The 19,358-nt window shown below is 38.4% G+C and overlaps 1 protein-coding gene across 1 annotated transcript in view; it reads right to left on the bottom strand.

Moving 5' to 3' along the window:
- Positions 1–19,358, bottom strand: part of PATJ (PATJ crumbs cell polarity complex component) — a 159,312-nt gene that overhangs the window by 127,266 nt on the left and 12,688 nt on the right. The window contains exons 7-15 of the mRNA XM_087719579.1: positions 19,040–19,168; positions 17,221–17,442; positions 15,896–15,986; positions 12,349–12,440; positions 10,777–10,906; positions 9,062–9,175; positions 4,629–4,705; positions 4,102–4,158; positions 2,294–2,428 (exon numbers count right to left, since the gene is read on the bottom strand). Coding sequence (XP_087575705.1) covers positions 2,294–2,428; positions 4,102–4,158; positions 4,629–4,705; positions 9,062–9,175; positions 10,777–10,906; positions 12,349–12,440; positions 15,896–15,986; positions 17,221–17,442; positions 19,040–19,168 — 1,047 coding nt within the window. The remainder of the gene's footprint in view (positions 1–2,293; positions 2,429–4,101; positions 4,159–4,628; positions 4,706–9,061; positions 9,176–10,776; positions 10,907–12,348; positions 12,441–15,895; positions 15,987–17,220; positions 17,443–19,039; positions 19,169–19,358) is intronic.

Genomic DNA, 19,358 nt, shown 5'->3' on the forward strand with positions numbered 1-19,358 from the left:
GGTTTTAGTAACCGTGTTTCTGTTATTAACTACTAGCAGTGTTGTGGTATTAGCCTATCTGTAAATGAGTCCATTTATATTTTATTTGGAATGATTAGCCATTTTATATATAGAATAGTTCAACTCTGTATTATTAAAATACTACAGTTAAATGTCTTGATTTCTTGTTGATTGGATATTGTGTATTCCTTTTAGAATATGTTTGCCATTTTATAGAGTTTTTCTCACAAAAGAAATAGCAAATTTTGTCTGCATATGGATGCATTGAGTAGTCATGATTAACTCAAGATTTAAATGGATTAATCCATTTCAAGCTAGAAACTGGGACAGTGTGAGTTCTAGTCCTGCTTTAAAGGACAAAACCAGCTGGGTTATCTGGTGCCAATCACTTTCTCTCAGCCCTAGGAAGGAGGCAATAGCAAACAGTTTCTGAAAAACAAATCCCTGTAGTTTCTGAAAAACAAATCCCTGTAGTTTCTGAGAAAACTACAGGGATTTGTCCAATCAGTCTCCATGAATTTATACAAAGTTGAATAGAAGGGGGGAAAATCTGTCTCAAAGGCTGCATCTTATAAGCACTAATCATCAGTAGTTAATAGCTTCAGTTTTCAGAAACTTGTACAATATGCTTGTAAATTCTGTCACATTTTGGAATTATTCCATATAACATGGTATATTGCAGAAAGGCATTGAGACAACTATATTTTTCAGAATAACATTTATAACATTTATTTTGCATAAGTATTTTGAGAAGTAGAATGGGTTGTCAGGATTTGGCACCAGGCTTCCAGACTAATCTAACAATTTCTTTTTGTTCATCCATTGAAATCATGAGTGAGTTGAAAAACAAGTGGATCTTTAGTATGGACACAGTTCAGTAAAGTTTCATTAGAAAGCAGTACATTTCTCTCTTTGGACATATGAGGTGTACCCTGAATATTCTTCTATGATATGGTTTTATTTAGGTCCTAGTCACAGGAGCTAAAATATAAGAACCTTTTATCCTTTTGGTAGAATAAAACTAATCTACCCAGAATTCTAATCTATTTTTTTTTACTAATCTTATTGTTGCTCACATTAACATTATGATATCAAGAGAAGGGCTGGGTAATGTAAATCAGTCAGTGACTTGGATAAATAGAATGCTAGATTGATTACGATTATAATTAAGTGAATAGTTACGATAGAAACCTTTCAGGACTTCCACAGCAGGTATGTCAAAGGACGTATGTTGGGGATGGAAATGAATAAAAAAATCCTATGCTATGTTATAATAACAAAGCTATGCTATATCTCCATTGTGAACTAGAGGGAGGAATTTAATATTTTAAAAATATTTCTCCCCCATTGATTTCAATGAGAGGAAAATTATATTTCTGTAGATTTCAAGGTATATTGTATTTGGGAATGGAAATTCTTTTCATGTTGCAGATTAAATTGTTCTTCCAATCTATATATTCTGTAGAGATCAGACTCTAAGTAGGGCAATAACCACACAAAACTCCAGGCCATTTGAGAAGGGACATCTAAGTTTGAATTTATTTCAGCATATGCAAAAGGAAGAGATCTCAGCTGTTTTATGATACCTTGATAATTTTCTTCTAGGGACATAGAATGGCAGTCAAGCTAATGCCAAGTGATACTAAATTAGAATTAAATCAGGCATTAAATCCTCTTATCTTTGCTACTGGTTCAGAACCGGGAGCGCGCAGCACTTCTGCGCATGTGCAGAGTGTCCGTGTTGACGTCTATGTGGGTGGGCGGAACCTCCTGCTGCCACCACTACCAGTTCACCCGAACCAGGGCGAACCGGCAGAATACCACCTCTGAATTAAAGGCATACACATACACCATTTGCACACAGAAAAAGAGAGCCAGCCAGTCAGCCAGACCCCTTATTAGTGTTTCTGTTTAAAATAATTGCTATAGGCTAACACTGGAAATGTTTTAAGCCAAAAATTCTGTGTTACATTAAGCAAAACAATTGGGGAATGAAATTGAAATCACAAGCTCTGGATATAATTGAAGATTTGGAATGAGTAACAGGAACAAATATCTCATCCAATATTTTGTATACTCATAAAAATATCTCCTTATACAGAGGTGGAGACTTCCAATGGAAAGACATGTTGAACTTGCAGATGCTAAGATCTTGGGAATATGTAATTTCTCTAGCAAATTGTAATATCCTATAAGGCATATTAATGCACTTCAAACATACAATCCATGATACAGCATTGATTATAAAGATTATGCAGTATTTTTCATACAACATACTATTTTAAAATTGTACCTCTAAAAGTTCGTCCTCTAGTTGCAGTAAGCCAAGATTAGCAATTGGGCCATCTGTAGCAATGGAAGAGATGTAATGATGTCCTTCAAAAGTATCCAGTTCAACTCCGAGCCTTAATGTGTGAATAGGCAGCAGCTATTAAAAATAAATCACAAATATAGTTGCAGAAGAACATTTACAAAGGACGTGAATTAGATTCTGTAGCTCTGTGACATTTGAATCAACTGAATGTTATTTTAAATTAGTAATGAGTTGAATGTGATTTATTTTAATTTTAATACTCTTTGGTAAAAGGATGATGGTGCCCTCAAGTCCATCTCAATTCCTACTAATGCACCAATGCAGTTTTCTGTAAAGAGTCACAGAAGTGCTATTGTCTTCATTTTTGCAGTTACTTTTGCCGTTACTCATTTATTGTCTTCATTTTTGCCATTACTTTCTAAAAAATTATTCTTGTTTTTCTTTTGTTCTTGGTTTCCTTTTGATTGCCAGTCTAGACAACAGCACTTAGATATCCAGATTGTTACATTGATAAAAAAATAATAGAGGGGGAGCTGGGGTGGGCTGCTGGGGGTTCACACGGTTCAGGCGATCCTCTAGCTAGGATTCTGCCCAGTTTGGCAAAACACCAAATGTCACCCCTGGCTGGCCACGCCCACCCCACCCTGCTCCTACCAGGAGTCTCCACACAGCCCATTCATTATGCCAGGTGGTGGAGGCCCCAGGCGGGGGGCTCAGCGAGGGGGGGGGAAACAGGCCTACTGGAGGTTCTGGAAGTCTGGAAACAAGCTGTTTCCAGTCTCTGGAAGGCCTCCAGAGTCCAGGGAAGCAGTTTTTGTCCTCCCAGAGGCTCAAAGAAAGCCTCCGGAGCCTGGGGAGGATGAAAAACGCTCCCCACTGTGGTGCAGGAGGCTAACTAGGCTACACGCACCATGCCCATGCCCAACCATACACCCCCCCTTTAAGGGGGATGTATGGTTGGGCATGGGCATGGTGCGTGTGGCCTAGTTAGCCTCCTCTAAGGGGGATGTATGGATGGCTTGGATGTATCATGATCACTAGGATCTGACTGGGAAAATATAAGCTGTTTTATAACAAACCAATGAAAATGGGATTATGAATGTTTTATGAGAGATACTTAACCAACAGAGAAATGGACAAATATCATACAGACAAAAAACAATTCTCAGAAGAATAAAACTTTTAGATTTGATAATTACTTCTTACCATCCTCTGTCTGACATACTTAAACAAATCAGGGAGAAAAGAATATTGTTTAAATAAGGCTTGAATTAAAAGAATAAGTACATCAATTAATACGTAAACAAAGGGATAAATTAGTAATGAAGCTTGGTTTCGGAGTCCAACTTGTTAGGTATTAAAAAAAAAAGAATTTCAATTTCAACAATGTATTTCTGCTGGTCGAAAGATCCAAGTTGAGCTGAATACATAGATTAGCCTACAGATACTGTAAAGACTGGAATTTAGAATTATTACTGCATACAGCAGCCCTGTAAGTTAATGTTGTTTCCAATCAAGGTTTGATTTACAGAAGATCTCTTAAAATGTTTCTTCTTAGGCATATTAACATTTCTTTTCAGTGCTAATCCTAAACCATGGATATCCCAGGGAAGGTCTACAAAACATTTCAACAAGCCAAGCTGTAAAATATACCGTAGTTGTAAAAATTAAGTAGTTTCTTGAATAAACACATGGCCACAAAACAGCAGCACAAAAACAGTAAGATATGCAAAGTGTCAAAAATGTTTATATCACATGATTCACGTCCATTACTATTGATTCAATACCTTTGAATATTTCTGTAGTTCAGCATCATCTGCAATTGGTGTATCTATTGTGACAATCTAAAAATCAAATAAAAACAGAAAGGCTTCATGGGTATAACAAAGAGCTACTTGAAAACTCAAAAGAAATTGACTAAAATATATTGCAGATGCATTATTGGAACAAGTGAATGATTGAAGCACTAGAAATATAGTTAGGCAAAAGACAAAAGTTTTTAAAGGTTAGCCTGAGAGAAGTAAACCCTAATCGAGTCTGCAGAAACAGGTTTAATTATTGATTAGACTCAATGTGGATTAATGATCACACTTTTATAATTCAGTTCATTTAAATTATTTCCTATGTACTAAACCAGTGTTGCTGGCTAGGGAATTCTGGGAGCTGAATTCCTCTTAAAGTTATTGAGGCTTTTACTACTGTTAAAAGTTTAACCCTCTGCTCAAAAAGTAAACATTCTCATTTAAGATCTCATTTCTTGAAAACGTAAATAATTCATTCCCGGTAATTTAATGAGGATATATGGATAACATACCATAACTTTATAATCAGGTCCCAGCAGTTTTTCCCATTTGGATGTTGGCTTATTTTCTGATAAGTCCAAGGTGTTCCCTAAATTACAATTATTATTATAAGACAGTTGTTAGGACAGCACATTGTTTACTTACATTTTGGCAAAACATAAAGCATTCTAAACTAATAGCCCTACTATAGAAATATATTAAAAGGACGTGGTGGCTAAGTGGCTAAGATGCTGAGCTTGTTGATCAGAAAGGATTGGCAGTTCAGTGGTTCAAATCCCTAGCACCACATAACAGAGTCAGCTCCCGTTACTTGTCTCAGCTTCTGCCAACCTAGCAGTTCAAAAGCACATAAAAATGCAAGTAGAAAAATAGGAACCACCTTTGGTGGGAAGGTAATAGTGTTCCGTGCACCTTCGGATTTAGTCTACCTGGTCACATGACCATGGAGAGGTCTTCAGACAGTGCTAGCTCTTCAGCTTTGAAATGAAGATGAGCACTGCCACCTAGAGTCAGGAACGACTAGCACATATGTGCAAGGGGAACCTTTACCATTATCTTATAGAAAATGTGTGTGTGTATATATATATATAAATTTGTTTTTGTAGATTTTCACGGGTATAGGTATGGAGGTCTTAGCGTATTCGGGTCTTTTCCCACGTAAGATTGACAGTATCTTGGCGACGTTTCAACGAAGTCACATTCGTCATCTTCAGGCTGGTGCCTTTGGCTTTGTGCTTGTGCGAGCAAAGAGTGATCGGAGCTGCCGTTTTTCTATAAATATAGGTGGGGGTGTGTGGAATGTTGGGTTTGCTGCTTTAAACGGATTGGTTGGCTGTGTTGTCACATTTGATTGGTTGATGGAATTGATGTTTGGTGAGAGTGATTGGTGATGGTGTCCTGTGTTGTTCTGGGTCCTGTGTCAGCTTTTGTGGCTGGGACTCGTTTATTGACTAGAGCTAGTTTCCAGATGTCTGGTAAGCGGGAGGTATCATCACGTTTATTCATGTTGTGGGGGTGTTTCTCCATTTCAATAGCTTCCATAATTATTCTCTTGTTGAAGTGTTCAGTTTTGGAGAGTAATTTGGTTCCTTCAAAATCAATTTCATGTCCTGTTGCTTTAAGGTGCTGGAAAAGGGAGGAAATTTTTTCTTCTTTTCTGACTGCGTTCTTGTGTTCTGCGATGCGTGCATTTATTCTCTTATTAGTTTGTCCAATGTATGTGGCAGGGCAGATTTTGCATGGTATTTCATAGACTCCTTGGTTTTCTAGCTGGATCTTGTCTTTGGGGTTTCTTAAGATGTTGGCTATTTTTTGGTCAGTGCCGAAGGCTGTCTTAATATTGTGTTTGTGGAGAATTTTGCTGATTTTATCTGTGGTGCCTTTGTTGTAAGGGAGGAGAGCGATGCCGTTGTCCTGTTCTGTGTCTCGGTTCTTGGGGGTTGCATCCCTTTCAATTAGGTTGGTAATTTTGTTTTTTTTAATCAGTTGGAAATTAATACGTTTGTGAGGGTGTGTAATTCAGTTTTCAGGTGGTCCTTGTCAGCTAGGCGTTTGGTTCTGGAGGTGAGGGTTTTGGCTATGGAGTTGATCTGTGCAGGTGGTGATGGGATTTTGCATTTAAGTAGCGGTTGGTGTGTGTTTTTTTCTGGTAGATGGTGTGTCCTAGGGAGCCATTGGGTTTTTTGTAGATTAGGACGTCCCGAAAGGGAAGTTGGTTGTTTGCTTCTATTTCCATAGTAAATTGTATTTTGGGGTGTAGGCTGTTGAGATGTGTGAGGAAGTTGTCCAGTTTTTCTTTCCCGTGTGGCCAAATTACGAAAGTGTCATCACATATCTAAACCTTAGTTTGGGTTTGTGTTCAGATTTATATAAGGCGTTGGTTTCAAAGTGTTCCATGTATAGGTTTGCGATGACGGGTGAGAGGGGTGATCCCATAGGCGCTCCTTCTATCTGTTTGTATCTTTGTCCATGGTGGATGAAGTATGTGTTGGTTAGGCAGTGGTTGGTCAGATCTAGGATGTGTTAGGGGGGTTGTATTTGTTTTGGATAGCTGTCAAGGCTTCTTTAATAGGCACTTGGGTGAAGAGGGATATGACATCAAAGCTCACGAATAGGTCGCTGGGTTGTAGGTTTTGTTTCTTTATTGTTTCTATGAAGTGGATTGAGTTTTGTACGTGTGAGGTGATGGATTCTGTGTAGGGTTGAAGGGGTTGGGCTTCTGGCGTTTTTCTAGTCTGTGGAGTTTCTTGGTGTGTGTGTCTGTCTTGTGGGAGGTTTCTGTTTCGGCTCTCCAGAGGGCTAGTTGTTTGGATTTGTCCCAGAGTGCTGGGTGGATTTTGTTACTGCGTCATTCCAAATAACTACAAATATTGAATTGAATGCTTATGACACCATAAGAACATACTAGAACCAAGGTAATTATTAATTCTACTGGCATACTCTATATATCTGAAAACTTACACAGGATTCATTTTTTTTATTAAAACCAATTATTTTGAACACAGGAATACCTTTTTTTGATAACACTGCTGTATTAGGTTGGAAATTTCTCATCCTTGTATGTTTTGCATGCCTTTGCTTATTTTTGAGTAATTTTTAGAATATTGTTATTTGTCTTCATATTGGCAAATATAAATAAAAGGAGTCTTCCTGAAACAGTACCCTTTGTGCCTGAAAATGTGTGTTAATGTGTTGAATGGATCTTCCATATTAAAAACCGTCACACACTTTGGCTGTTCTTACAAAGATACATATCATTAAGATCATGATTAAATATATCTTATGAATTATTCCCCACTTTAGACATACTTGTTTTTTTTAGCTCACAATATTATCATGATAAAATAGAAATATTAAAGTTTAATACAGAAAGTGCAGTAATAAGACATTTTGTAAAACACGATTTGTACTTTAGGTTTAATGGGCATTAAGTTAGCAGTAAATGTTTTCCTTACTGGTATTATACTTGTCAACATTTCCAATGTCACTGTCTATTTTTGGAATGTAAACCAGTTATTAAATTCTGCTCCAGGATGAACTTTTACAAACAGTATTTTAGAATCATCTGTGCTTTTACAAAATGACTATTATTAGTTTCTAAACAGCAAAGATAGATCAATGTATTTATCATTGAAAATACATTTTATAATTTCTTTATCCTAACTAATTTACTTTTTGTAAGAAAAAACAAAATTGTTCTTTAGAACAATTGCATGCCACAAGTGACTTAATTTGCTCTTCTCCCATTCTCATTTGAGTATAAATTCCCAAATACAATAAAATTTGATATTATTCCAAGTCATTACAACTTACAGCATCAAATAAGAAGAAATACATTTCTAAAATTATAACATAATGTGCTTCAATGAAACATTTACTTGGCATTACACTAACTAAGAAGAAAAGCTTTGTTTATATATATCCATCTAGTTCAGCTTCCTTTTTCCTGCCCACCTAAAGAACTATGTATTTCACTATGAACAGGAATATGGTTGACTTCAATATCTGACTTTTAGTTTTTGAAAAATGTAGAACAAATGATTTTCTTGTTACTTCCTTTACCCAAAGCTTTGGACACTTTAGCCTGTATTTAAAGGGAATTATTCTGCAGGGCTATAGATCCCTGCCACTCTGCATCTAAAGGCAAACCATACATATAGATAGTACTAGACTTCCAACCTGGCAATTAGGAGGTAAGTAATGACAGGTGTCATTAAATCAATTCATTGTTTTCTGCGGCCATTTTTTTTTTTTTGCCAGAAACCGAAAATACAGATTTGGGGGAAATGTCATAATTCGTAGTCACATGACCAGGTCACACTGCAAATGACAATAAGTGCAGACTGATTGCCAAGCACCCAAAACGCAGTCACATAACCACAGGAGGTGTGGGTTGTGAGAACTTTGGTACCAGGTTGTAAGTTGTTTGCTTTATTTATTCAAGAGTAGGTGGACTTTATTTATATTGTTGCATTTTATATATTTGTTAGAGTTCTAACCTACCTTTCTTTCAAATGCTCAAGGCAACATTTCCTCCTGTAATTTTCTCCCACTGCTACCTAATGAATTACCTCAGGCCAAAACTGACCAAATGAGCTTCTGTGTCTGAAGACATTCAGATCTCCCTAGTCCTAATCCAAGACATTAACCTGTAAACTGTACAGGATTTTATGTCATATACTCCAGTGGTGGGTGTACAATTTTTTTTACTACTGGTTCGTTCGTGTGTGATGCTTCTGCGTATGCACAGAAACATCTGGGTGGGTGGGCAGAGCCTCCTGGCACCACCACTACCAGTTCACCTCATCTCAGACGAACCGGAAGCAACCCACCTCTGATATACTCAATCATTAGTTGGATAATCCTTAGTTGTTATTTACACAATAATAATTTTGAAGCAATAACATACCAAAAAGCTTATTTTCCAATAGAATGTTTGACTTACCAATTGCGTGATGCTTTTGCTTGCTTTCATCTTCAGTGTTATCTTTTTGCTCTTGAGGTTCCTCATTTTCACTATCGGTTTCCACAGCAGTCAAGTTGAGCATGCGTGAATGCCCTGGAAAAGTTCCCAAAGCTTCCCATCACTTTTTACTAAGCAAAATCTTTGAACTGTTCCTTTTTTAAAGATTCTAAAATATATCTGAATTGATAGGACATTCAAGTTTCCAAACTTACTATTACCAAATCTCAACCCCTCAGCTGATATTCAAACTAGTAAAGTTATATGCTTCTCCATTTCCACTATCCCAAAAACTTCTTCAATATTAAAAAAAGGAACAATGGCTGAATACTTCTAGCTTTCTAAATGACTTCCCTTCCACCTGCCATGGGCTTAATCTTTTGTGGAAGGAATGAAGGTCTGAGAACAGTCACTGAAAGAACAGAATTCTGGTCAGTGTTGTGTGGATTTTATTCAGAATGTCAGATCTAAAGGAGAAATCTTTGTTCTCAGGTTACTAAAAATGTTCCATAATCATTTAATCTGCCATTCTCAGCTAATAATAATAATAATAATAATAATAATAATAATAATAATAATAATAATAATAATAATATAATATAAGGTCACAATCATAGACATCGCAATACCAGGTGATAGCAGGGTCGCCGAGAAGGAACATGAAAAAATCGCAAGATACCAGGACTTAAAAATCGAAATTCAACGACTATGGCACAAACCAGCAGTGGTAATTCCAGTGGTAATTGGCACACTGGGTGCTATTCCAAAAGCACTGGAATTACATTTAAAACAGTTAAAAATTGACAAAATCACCATCAGTCAAATGCAAAAAGCCGCACTGCTTGGATCTGCACGCATATTACGAAAATACGTTACAACGTCCTAGGCCCCTGGGTGGGGCCCGACTAGTAACCAATGCCAAATCCGGCGAAACAACTGGCCACTGTGATACAATTGTATAATAATAATAATAATAATAATAATAATAATAATAATAATAATATAAAAACAAATTAAGCACAATAGAATTTTACAAAACAAATAAGGTCTTAAAAACAAACCAAGTACCTTTGGTTAGAAGGTATAACTGAAAGTGGAACAGAAACACAACAAAATATATGTACTATGGTTTGCTTTACAAGCCAATAGAGGGTAAATCCTGTAGAGTTCTAGAATAAAATTCAGTCATCTATTTTTTAATTTCACATTTTGCACCTAAAATATAGCAAATATTATCCTTTTGGTTGCAATTATTGCCACCTATTTGGGGACATGTGCATAGCAACACCTGTAAAAATAAAATGGGGTAAGAGTGAAAATTTGATCTTCCTTCCTAGCACCTTTCTTTCCTTGCCCAGTAAGCCTTTAAGGATTTAAAAATTGTTTAACTAGTTAAGCTATGTTAATTGTTCAGCCTTTTGGAACAAACATGTATCCAAAGGAACCAGGTTAACTGATCCTTATAATTCAACTGATTGTATCATTTTGCTCACAATCTGTGAAAGCTGGGGCAGTTTCCCTACGTGACATGTGTGTTTCAGAAAAGGCCAGGACTAACCCGTTTTGCTGGCTTAACCAGCCTTGTAATTCAGTGGTACAGTAGAAATCAGTTCCAAATATCAAAGTGTTCATTCAAAACAATCCTGAGCATTTTAGCTTAACTAAAAAGAGAATGTAGACAGAGGGAGGAACTTTACCTCTATCCAGCGCTCTTTCCACATGATGTGGTTTCTTTCGAAGCAATGTCAGATGAACAACTGGTCCTGTCTTGCGTAAAGCTTCCACAACTTCTTGGTTGGTATAATTCTGAATATTAATTCTGTTAACCTGAAGTATACATACACAATTCTTTTGAAAATGATAATCCATAGCACAAAAACAGGTTGCTTTCACTTTGTTTCACTTTGACTGGCTAATTATTGCACAAAGGCAAAACATGAAGCAAAACAGATTCATACATACTAACTCATCTATTCAGTCCTTAAGTGAAACCAAGAACCGCCACTTTCAAGGGTAGGTAAGGTGGCAAGCAGATGTGTTTAATGTGTTTAAAATGAAAATACAAAATGAAACCAAATCTTGTAATCTAAGATATGATTCTCTCCCCACCCCCAAAGGACTGGGGAGGAGGGGGAAAGGGTAGCAATGTTTCTCAACTCTTGCGCTTTATATAAAGCCGCCATTAACTTGCAAAACCACCCAGGTCACCTTATAGGGGAGATGGGTGGCATAAACATTTAATAAATAAAATAAAATAGATAATGTAGAGAGAGAAAAAACTTTTTTCCTTCTCTCATAAGATGATCCACTGAAACTCAATGTGGGGTGAACATATAGAGATATGTATACATACATACATACATACATACATACATACATACATACATACATACATACATACATCATCCTTATATACTTATGTATATATAAGTAACAGTAATAATGTAACAAATTTATATGCTTCTTGACTTCCAGGGACTCTAGGAGGTTGACAGATCATTTTAAACACTAAAATTAAGAAACAATGAAAACCAGGGTAAAGATGGCAGCAGGACAAAATCAGATGGAAACAAAGGAAAACAAATCAAGTTAAAAGGAGGTTGTCCTTGCCAAAGGCCTGGGCGAACAGCCAGGTCCTCAAGCCCCTTTGAAACACCAGCAGGGCAAGGAAGCATCAAATATTGGGGGAACCTCATCCCAGAGGGAAGACCTATAGAGAAGACATGCTTCCAGAGTCCTGAGAGATGTCATTGCTTAATTGAAGGAACTTGGAGCACACCAACTCTGCCAGATTAGATTGGCCAGGCAGGCACTATGGATGAGAGGCAGTTCTTTAAATAACAGGGCCCTGGGCCATTGATTAAGTTATGCAACTTGCTGCCAGCAATAATGTTAATAGCAGCATATTTGGATCATTTTAAAAGATGGCCAGGCATACCGGTAATCATGGAGGTTCAGACAATCAATGGCCATTAATAGTAATCAGTGTTTAGCACATGCTGAATTATAGATAGCACATCCAAAATATAGTAATTGCAATAGTGGAAGGAAACTGTAGCCTCTATTCCAGACTTGTCACATTCCCAAAATATCCAGCTGAGAACCCAGAAAGCTGGTTTAGATGAGCGTAGGACTTGCTCTAACAGACTGTTCCGTTATCCCAGGTTAAAGTATTTATTCTGATTGATTTTCCCCTCCCCTCCCCCAAAAGAGAATATAGCAAGGAAAACAGGCGAATCCCCTTCCGACAAATGCAAATTTCAACTTACTGCAACAATTTTGTCGTTGACTTTTATCTGACCATTGTGATCCGCAGCACTGTCAGGGATTACGTTTTTTATGAAAATCCCTGAAGCTTCCCCTTAGAGGAGAAAAATGAGATGGAGGGAAGAGGGAGGGAGAAAGTGCAGACAGAGTTAGCATACATTGATTATCATTTCACACACACTCTAGAGCAGAGATAGAGGCAACAATGATTCCTTTACAATCTGTGAACTTCGACTCCCAGAATGCTCTTAATGTTTCTCCATTGATTTCATTTTCTAAATCTGCTACGGTGTTGTAAGATTCTGTATTGAGTTTCTCAGCTATACATAAGAGCTTTTTTTATCGTGTGTGTGTGTGTGTGTGTGTGTGTGTGTGTGTGTACGTACGTACGTACATACATACATATTCTGTAGAGGCTCACCTCTACAGAATCTTGCCAAATTCCTCACCAAACAACTTCAACCCTACAACAGAATCCATCACCTCACATGTACAAAACTCAATCCACTTCATAGAAACAATAAAGAATCAAAACCTACAACCCAGTGACCTACTTGTGAGCTTCAATGCCATATCCCTCCTCACCCAAGTGCCTATAAAAAAAGCCTTGACAGCTATCCAGAACAAACACAACCCCCCTAAACACATCCTGGACCTGACCAACCACTGCCTAACCAATACATACTTCATCCATAATGGACAAAGATACAAACAGATAGAAGGAGCACCCATGGGGTTACCCCTCTCACCCATCATCACAAACTTATACATGGAACATTTTGAAACTAACGCCTTAGATAAATCTGAACACAAACCCAAACTCTGCCTTAGATATGTTGATGACACTTTTGCGATTTGGCCACATGGGAAAGAAAAACTAGACAACTTCCTCACACATCTCAACAGCCGACACCCCAAAATACAATTCACTATGGAAATAGAAGCAAACAACCAACTTCCCTTTCTGGGCGTCTTAATCTACAAAAAACCCAATGGCTCCCTAGGACATACCATCTGCCGGGAAAAAACACACACCAACCAGTACTTAAACGCACAATCCCATCACCACCCTGCACAGATCAACTCTGTAACCAAGACCCTCATCTCCAGAACCAAACGCCTAGCCAACAAAGACCACCTGAAAACTGAATTACACACTCTCACAAATGTATTAATTTTCAACAGATTCCAAAGAAAAACAATTACCAACCTAATTGAAAGGGAGACACTTCCCAAGAACCGAGACACAGAACAGGACAATGGCACCGCCCTCCTCTCTTACAACAAAGGCACCACAGATAAAATCAGCAAAATTCTTCACAAGTCACAATATCAGGACATCCTTCAGCACTGACCAAAAATAGCCAACATCTTAAGAAACCCCAAAGACAAGATCCAGCTAGAAAACCAAGGAGTCTACGAAATACCATGCAAAATTTGCCCTGCCACATACATTGGACAACTAATAGGAGAATAAATGCATCGCAGAACACAAGAACGCAGTCAGAAAAGAAGAAAAAACTTCCTCCCTTTTCCAGCATCTTAAAGCAACAGAACATGAAATTGATTTTGAAGGAGCCAAATTACTCTCCAAAACTGAACACTTCAACAAGAGAATAATTATGGAAGCCATTGAAATAGAGACACACACCCCTCCAACATGAATAAACGTGACGATGCCTCCCGCCTACCAGACATCTGGAAACCAGCCCTAGTAAACAAACGAACCCCACCCACCACCCAGGTCATTACAACACAAAAGTACAACAGACACACAGCCAGGACCTCAGCCACACAAAATGATACGAAACAGCCCACCAATCTAGAAACATCAACTCCATCTACCAATCAGGATGCAACCACACAGCCAATCAACCCATTTACAGCAAGAAAGCCAGCACTCAACACCCCCCCCATCAAGATTTATAGAAAGACGACAGTTCCGATAACGCCTTCCTCGCATAAGCATGAAGCCGAAAACACCACTCTGAAGATGGTGAGTGGGTCCTTGCTGAAATGTTGCCAAGTCAATCTCCATCTTACACGGGAAAAGAGCCAAATAAGGGGGCATACCTACACCCGTGAAAATCACACACACACACACACACACATTGTTCAGTACAATATGTCTTAGCTTTTTTTATCCCGTAGAAAACAAACATTTGATGACTGGTAAAAATAATTTAACAAAATTGAAAAGTTATACTACCATTTTGATGGAGACGCAGTCATGCTGGCGAGATGACCACGGAAGTGCCTTTGGACAACGCTGCTCCCTTAGCTAAGAAACAGAGAATGAGAACCTACCCCGCAAATTGGACACAACTGGATAGGAGAAACCTTTACTAGTATACCGTGTTTCCCTGAAAATAAAACAGGGTCTTATTTTCTTTTGACCCACAAAATATAGCTTGGGCCTTGTTTTCAGGGGAGGGCTTATTGTTTTGGGTTGCTAGGAGGCTGCTGTCTTGCGAGTAGGCTCTCGAAGAGCCGGGCACAGCCTCAGGGTCAAACGGATGTTTTGCACTGTTGCAGCAGCAACACAGCAGCCATGAGTTGACCACGCTCACGAGCAGCTGTCCGGCAACCCCTGTTTCCAGCTGGGCACAGCGCCATTCATTGACCTAGGGGTATCGCCAAGCGGTGGTAGCGCCTGTTTGCCGCCCTCCAGCTCCTGCGGCTCGGTACCTTCAGAATGCCCTTAGGTCAGTGAATGGGGCTCTGCATGACTGGAGAGGGGGGTTGCGTGAGTAGCTTTTCCACTCCCTGCTCGCACGACTCAAAGGCTCATGATGCCCTTGCCTAACTCTCCCTGCAGAGCTAGGGCATCTCCGCTGCTGCCACCGCCCACTGCATGGCTTTTTCTGTCGCTTCCAAAGCATGAAGGTAGGATGCCAAATCTTCCGGCAGTTGCCACTCTGGGAGTATGCTCTATGGTTGTGGGCTGGCTGCCAGCAGAGCATACTCCCAGAGCATACAACTATAGAGCGTACTCCCAGAGTGGCAACTGCCAGAAGACTCAGCAACAGCCCTCTCCAGCTGGGCACAGCAACGCTGACCGACTTAGCGGTATCCCAAGGGCACCAAGCAACAAGAGGACCTCTGCCCCCACCTCATTCCCATGGCTTGGCACATTTAAGATACTGCTAGGTCGGCGAGTGGTGCTCTGCCTGGCTGGAGGGGGGGGGATTGTCCAGGGGCCTTATTTTCAGGGGGGGGCTTATATTTTTGCCCACCCAAAAAATATGGCATGGTCTTAGTTTCAGGACATGTTGTATTTTCAGAGAAACACGGTAGGTCTCCTGCGTGAGCAGGGGGTTGGACTAAATGACCTCCAAGGTCCCTTCCAACTCTGTTACTGTTAACTAAATTGTTAACTAATCTTTCTGCATTACTTAAAATATCTAGGGCTAAATAAACACTTAAGTGAGAAAAAGCAAAGAAGCATTTCTCTTCTCCCATTCTCTGACAATTTTATTCTCTATCTTAAACATATGTTCAACATATTATTTGATTTAGCCTCTTCTTTGATCAATCAATAAAGCTCACCTGAATATGACACTCCAGAATATCCAACAATTGTTATACCCAGGCTCTGTCCATCTTTTTTAATCAACTTAACTTCATGAATTTCATTTTCCTGGGAAACAAAACCATACTGTTTTTTCAGATTATATTAACCATTTAAACTTGTGCTGAGAGGTTTTTGATTTGTTACCTAATTAAAAACTTTTTCAGTTCAAAGATCCAAAGACAACAGGGTGTGTGTTGTTTTCACGATGTCAGTGTTTCCGGTGTTCAAAAGTATTGTGTCTTCACAAATTACTTTATGAACATCTGAATATTATTGGGTTATCATCACTTTGGACTTTTAAAACACACAAAAAAAGACAAATCTATATTTTTTTTTTAAAAATGCTAAATTTTAATATTAATAAATTTCATTTTCACTGTCTGGATTTATTTTTCTATCTGATTTTATCATGGTTGTGATATTTCCAAATGGTAAAACAGATTAAAAATTAAAATATATTAAAAAAGATAAATAGAATGAAAAATTAGATAGCAATTACAATATAAATGCCATAGTGGTCTACTGGTTAGACAGCAGTACTGCAGACTAATTCACTGCTCTGTCTAGGAGTTTGAGTCCCACCGGTTCAAGTTTGACTTAGTTTCCATCCTTCCAAAGTTGGTAAAATGAGGACCCAGATTATTGGCGGCAATATGCTGATTCTGTAAACCGCTTAGAGAGAGCTATAAAATTCTGTGAAGCAGTATATAACTCTAAGTGCAATTACTATAAACTGATCAGATGAAAATGTTTTAATCATTCTTACCAGCAGAAAATGTTATTTGAGTTTTTTTTCTTTACACAGTCCTTTAGCAATGGGTATTTCAGGAGAACTTATTTGCAAATATATAAACTGACAAGTAAAGTGAGCTAGAAAACATAGCTGTCAAGTCTGTAAATCTGAGCTAAAATTTGATATTATATAAATTACTGATACTATGTGACCTTTTCAGAGAAAGACTTGGAATGCTTCAGCTAAATATGAGGCAGATAGTCAAGAAGATATTGAAAGTGAAAGTGTCTATGGAGTCCTATTGCCTTTCGAAAAGCACCTTTGGCATTGAAAGTGTAAGTCGTTGATTTTGGCAATGTAGCAAAACTACAGTAGTATTGTTTGCCCTCCAATAGCAAAGTGTGTTAGTCAGTTTTCTGGTCTGTGACTGTGATTGATTAATTGTTAATCTCAATGATAATAACAATAATTAGGCCGATTAAGTATTAACGTCAATTTAGGAAGATTTTTTTCAGACCACATGAAATTTCCAGCGGTGTAATTTGATGCAAGCCTTAAGATACTTACTCTGTCAGATTCTCTGTCCTGAATAATAGTTAATTCACCCACAGGATCAGCCACAGGAGTTGGTGGGGTTATAGATATTTCAGACAAAGGGGATCGTGCAACTACCATCTTAACATGGTTTCCGCAGTTTCTCAAGACTTGAGCAACCTGCTCGCTACTCATCCCTTGTACATTAATGCCCCCAATTTCCAAGATGTGATCATCAGTTCTAAGTCTGCCATCCTTCAAGAAACAAGGAACATTTTTCAAAAGTTAAAATGAACTGGAATGGAATACTTTTTATAAAACAAGACTTCAATATAAAATGCAATCATGTTAAAGCAACACTGCAGTGGATGTTACACTGAAAGAATTATGTCAAATATTAAAAATGTCATTAAAAGTTACTAAAAAACTACTAGTATGTTTGGCATAAGTTTTAGATTATAGACAAATTCGGTATTTTTCATATATTGTATATATTACTCACTTATGGCTTTCACTGTATGTGTCCTTTTTCCACTATAGGTCTAATTGTAACAGCATTATCAAACTGCAATTCTACACATTTTTAATCTTCCTCTTTCTACTTAAGAGCCAAGGCACATGTAAGAAGTCAATTAGAACGTAGATAGCGTTGACATTTAATTGGTTATTTTTAACCTACTTTTAATCTACATTTATACATTCCTTCAATTAGGTTTGAATGATTAAAATTTATTTTCATCATTTTAAACAATTTGGGGCTCTTGCCAAATGTTTGCATTTGCATACTGTGTAAAATACCAGGTGTAATAGAAACAATGATTAGTTATCAAACAGGAGTGGGAGACTTTATTCCTGCTCCTTAAACTACAGTGCTTCATCTCAGCAACATAGAGATAACCACAGAGACACTGAGAAGTTGGGACAATTTGATTATCACCGTTCTTTGCCACAACAAAATGGATAGCATTGTTGGGACTGTTTAGACATTAACATAGTAACAATTAGTGATAAAGAGGTGTGCACAACTCATTTCCCATCCTTCTCCAAGGGTGAGAAATGCTTCTTCACTGCTGTTTCCACAGTCTAATAAGACAGAGTAGGGCCAGATCAACATCTTTTCCTACTGTAGTATCTGTGAAAAGACTCTCTTTTTCTCAAAGAGACTACAGATCCAAGTATTAACTGTTGTGGCCCAGCAGGAGCCATTGGAGCTGCCACCAGACTCCGACAGCAAGGGGCCCTATGAGTTGGTCTTGGAGGATGTGGAGGACCCTGGACAGGGTTCCGACTCTGAGCAGGGCGCAGAGAGACTGGTTGGATACCAGGTGGCGCCTGAGCCTTGGATCAGTGGGGAGGAGGCAAGGGAGAATGATCCAGAAACCAACAGTTAGTTGTTCCTGGATGCACGCCATTGAAGAGCTACTCGGTGTCAGGAGCAATTATGTAATTACAGGAGATAATTACGCTCAGCTGATGGTCATTAGGCTCCTCTCCGGACTATAAAAAAGACTGCTTGTGCCACGCCCTTCTTGCAGAAGTCAATGCTTTGACTAAAGAGAAACTAACTTGGCAGGCTGGATTGCTACCAAGGTTTGTTTGAATTGCTGCCAAGGTTTGTCAGACTTGCTGACAAGGTCCTTATCTGTTTGTTTATTTGGCTTTCAGCCACCGAGATTCTGGTCTTGTTATTAAAAGGCATTCCATTTAAGCTTGTCTCGGCTTTCGTTACTGGACGGAGGAGGGGGTCAGAACAATTAACTATGTACAAATACAGAGGGAGAGAGAGAGAGGGAGAGGGGGGAAGGGAGGAAGGGAGGGAGAGAGAGAGACAGAGAATTGTAAACAAATTTACCCTGTCTGCTAGTCCACCAGGAACAATAGTCCGTACCACCACACCACTTGTTTTTCTTCCTACAATTCCAAAACCTAATCCTGAGCCATCATTAATCAGTTCAACTTCTTCAGTGTGGCCCCAATTGACCTATAAAAATAGAAAAGTAATTTTTCAGTGATCTTTCAAAACATTAAAACATTAAAAACATTTACCGTAGCACTTCCAATCCATACAATAAAATAAGTACTCGGTATTTTCCCCAGCAACTCAGCTATTGTAAAAGTCTCTTCTTTGTGGTTACAACATCTGGTGTATACATGAGATCCAGTGGCTCATG

The sequence above is a fragment of the Thamnophis sirtalis genome, unplaced genomic scaffold (genome assembly GCF_051295495.1).
Source record: "Thamnophis sirtalis isolate CommonGarterSnake01/CBP01778 unplaced genomic scaffold, rThaSir2_p1.2 scaffold_7, whole genome shotgun sequence".
Taxonomy (NCBI): Eukaryota; Metazoa; Chordata; class Lepidosauria; order Squamata; family Natricidae; genus Thamnophis; species Thamnophis sirtalis.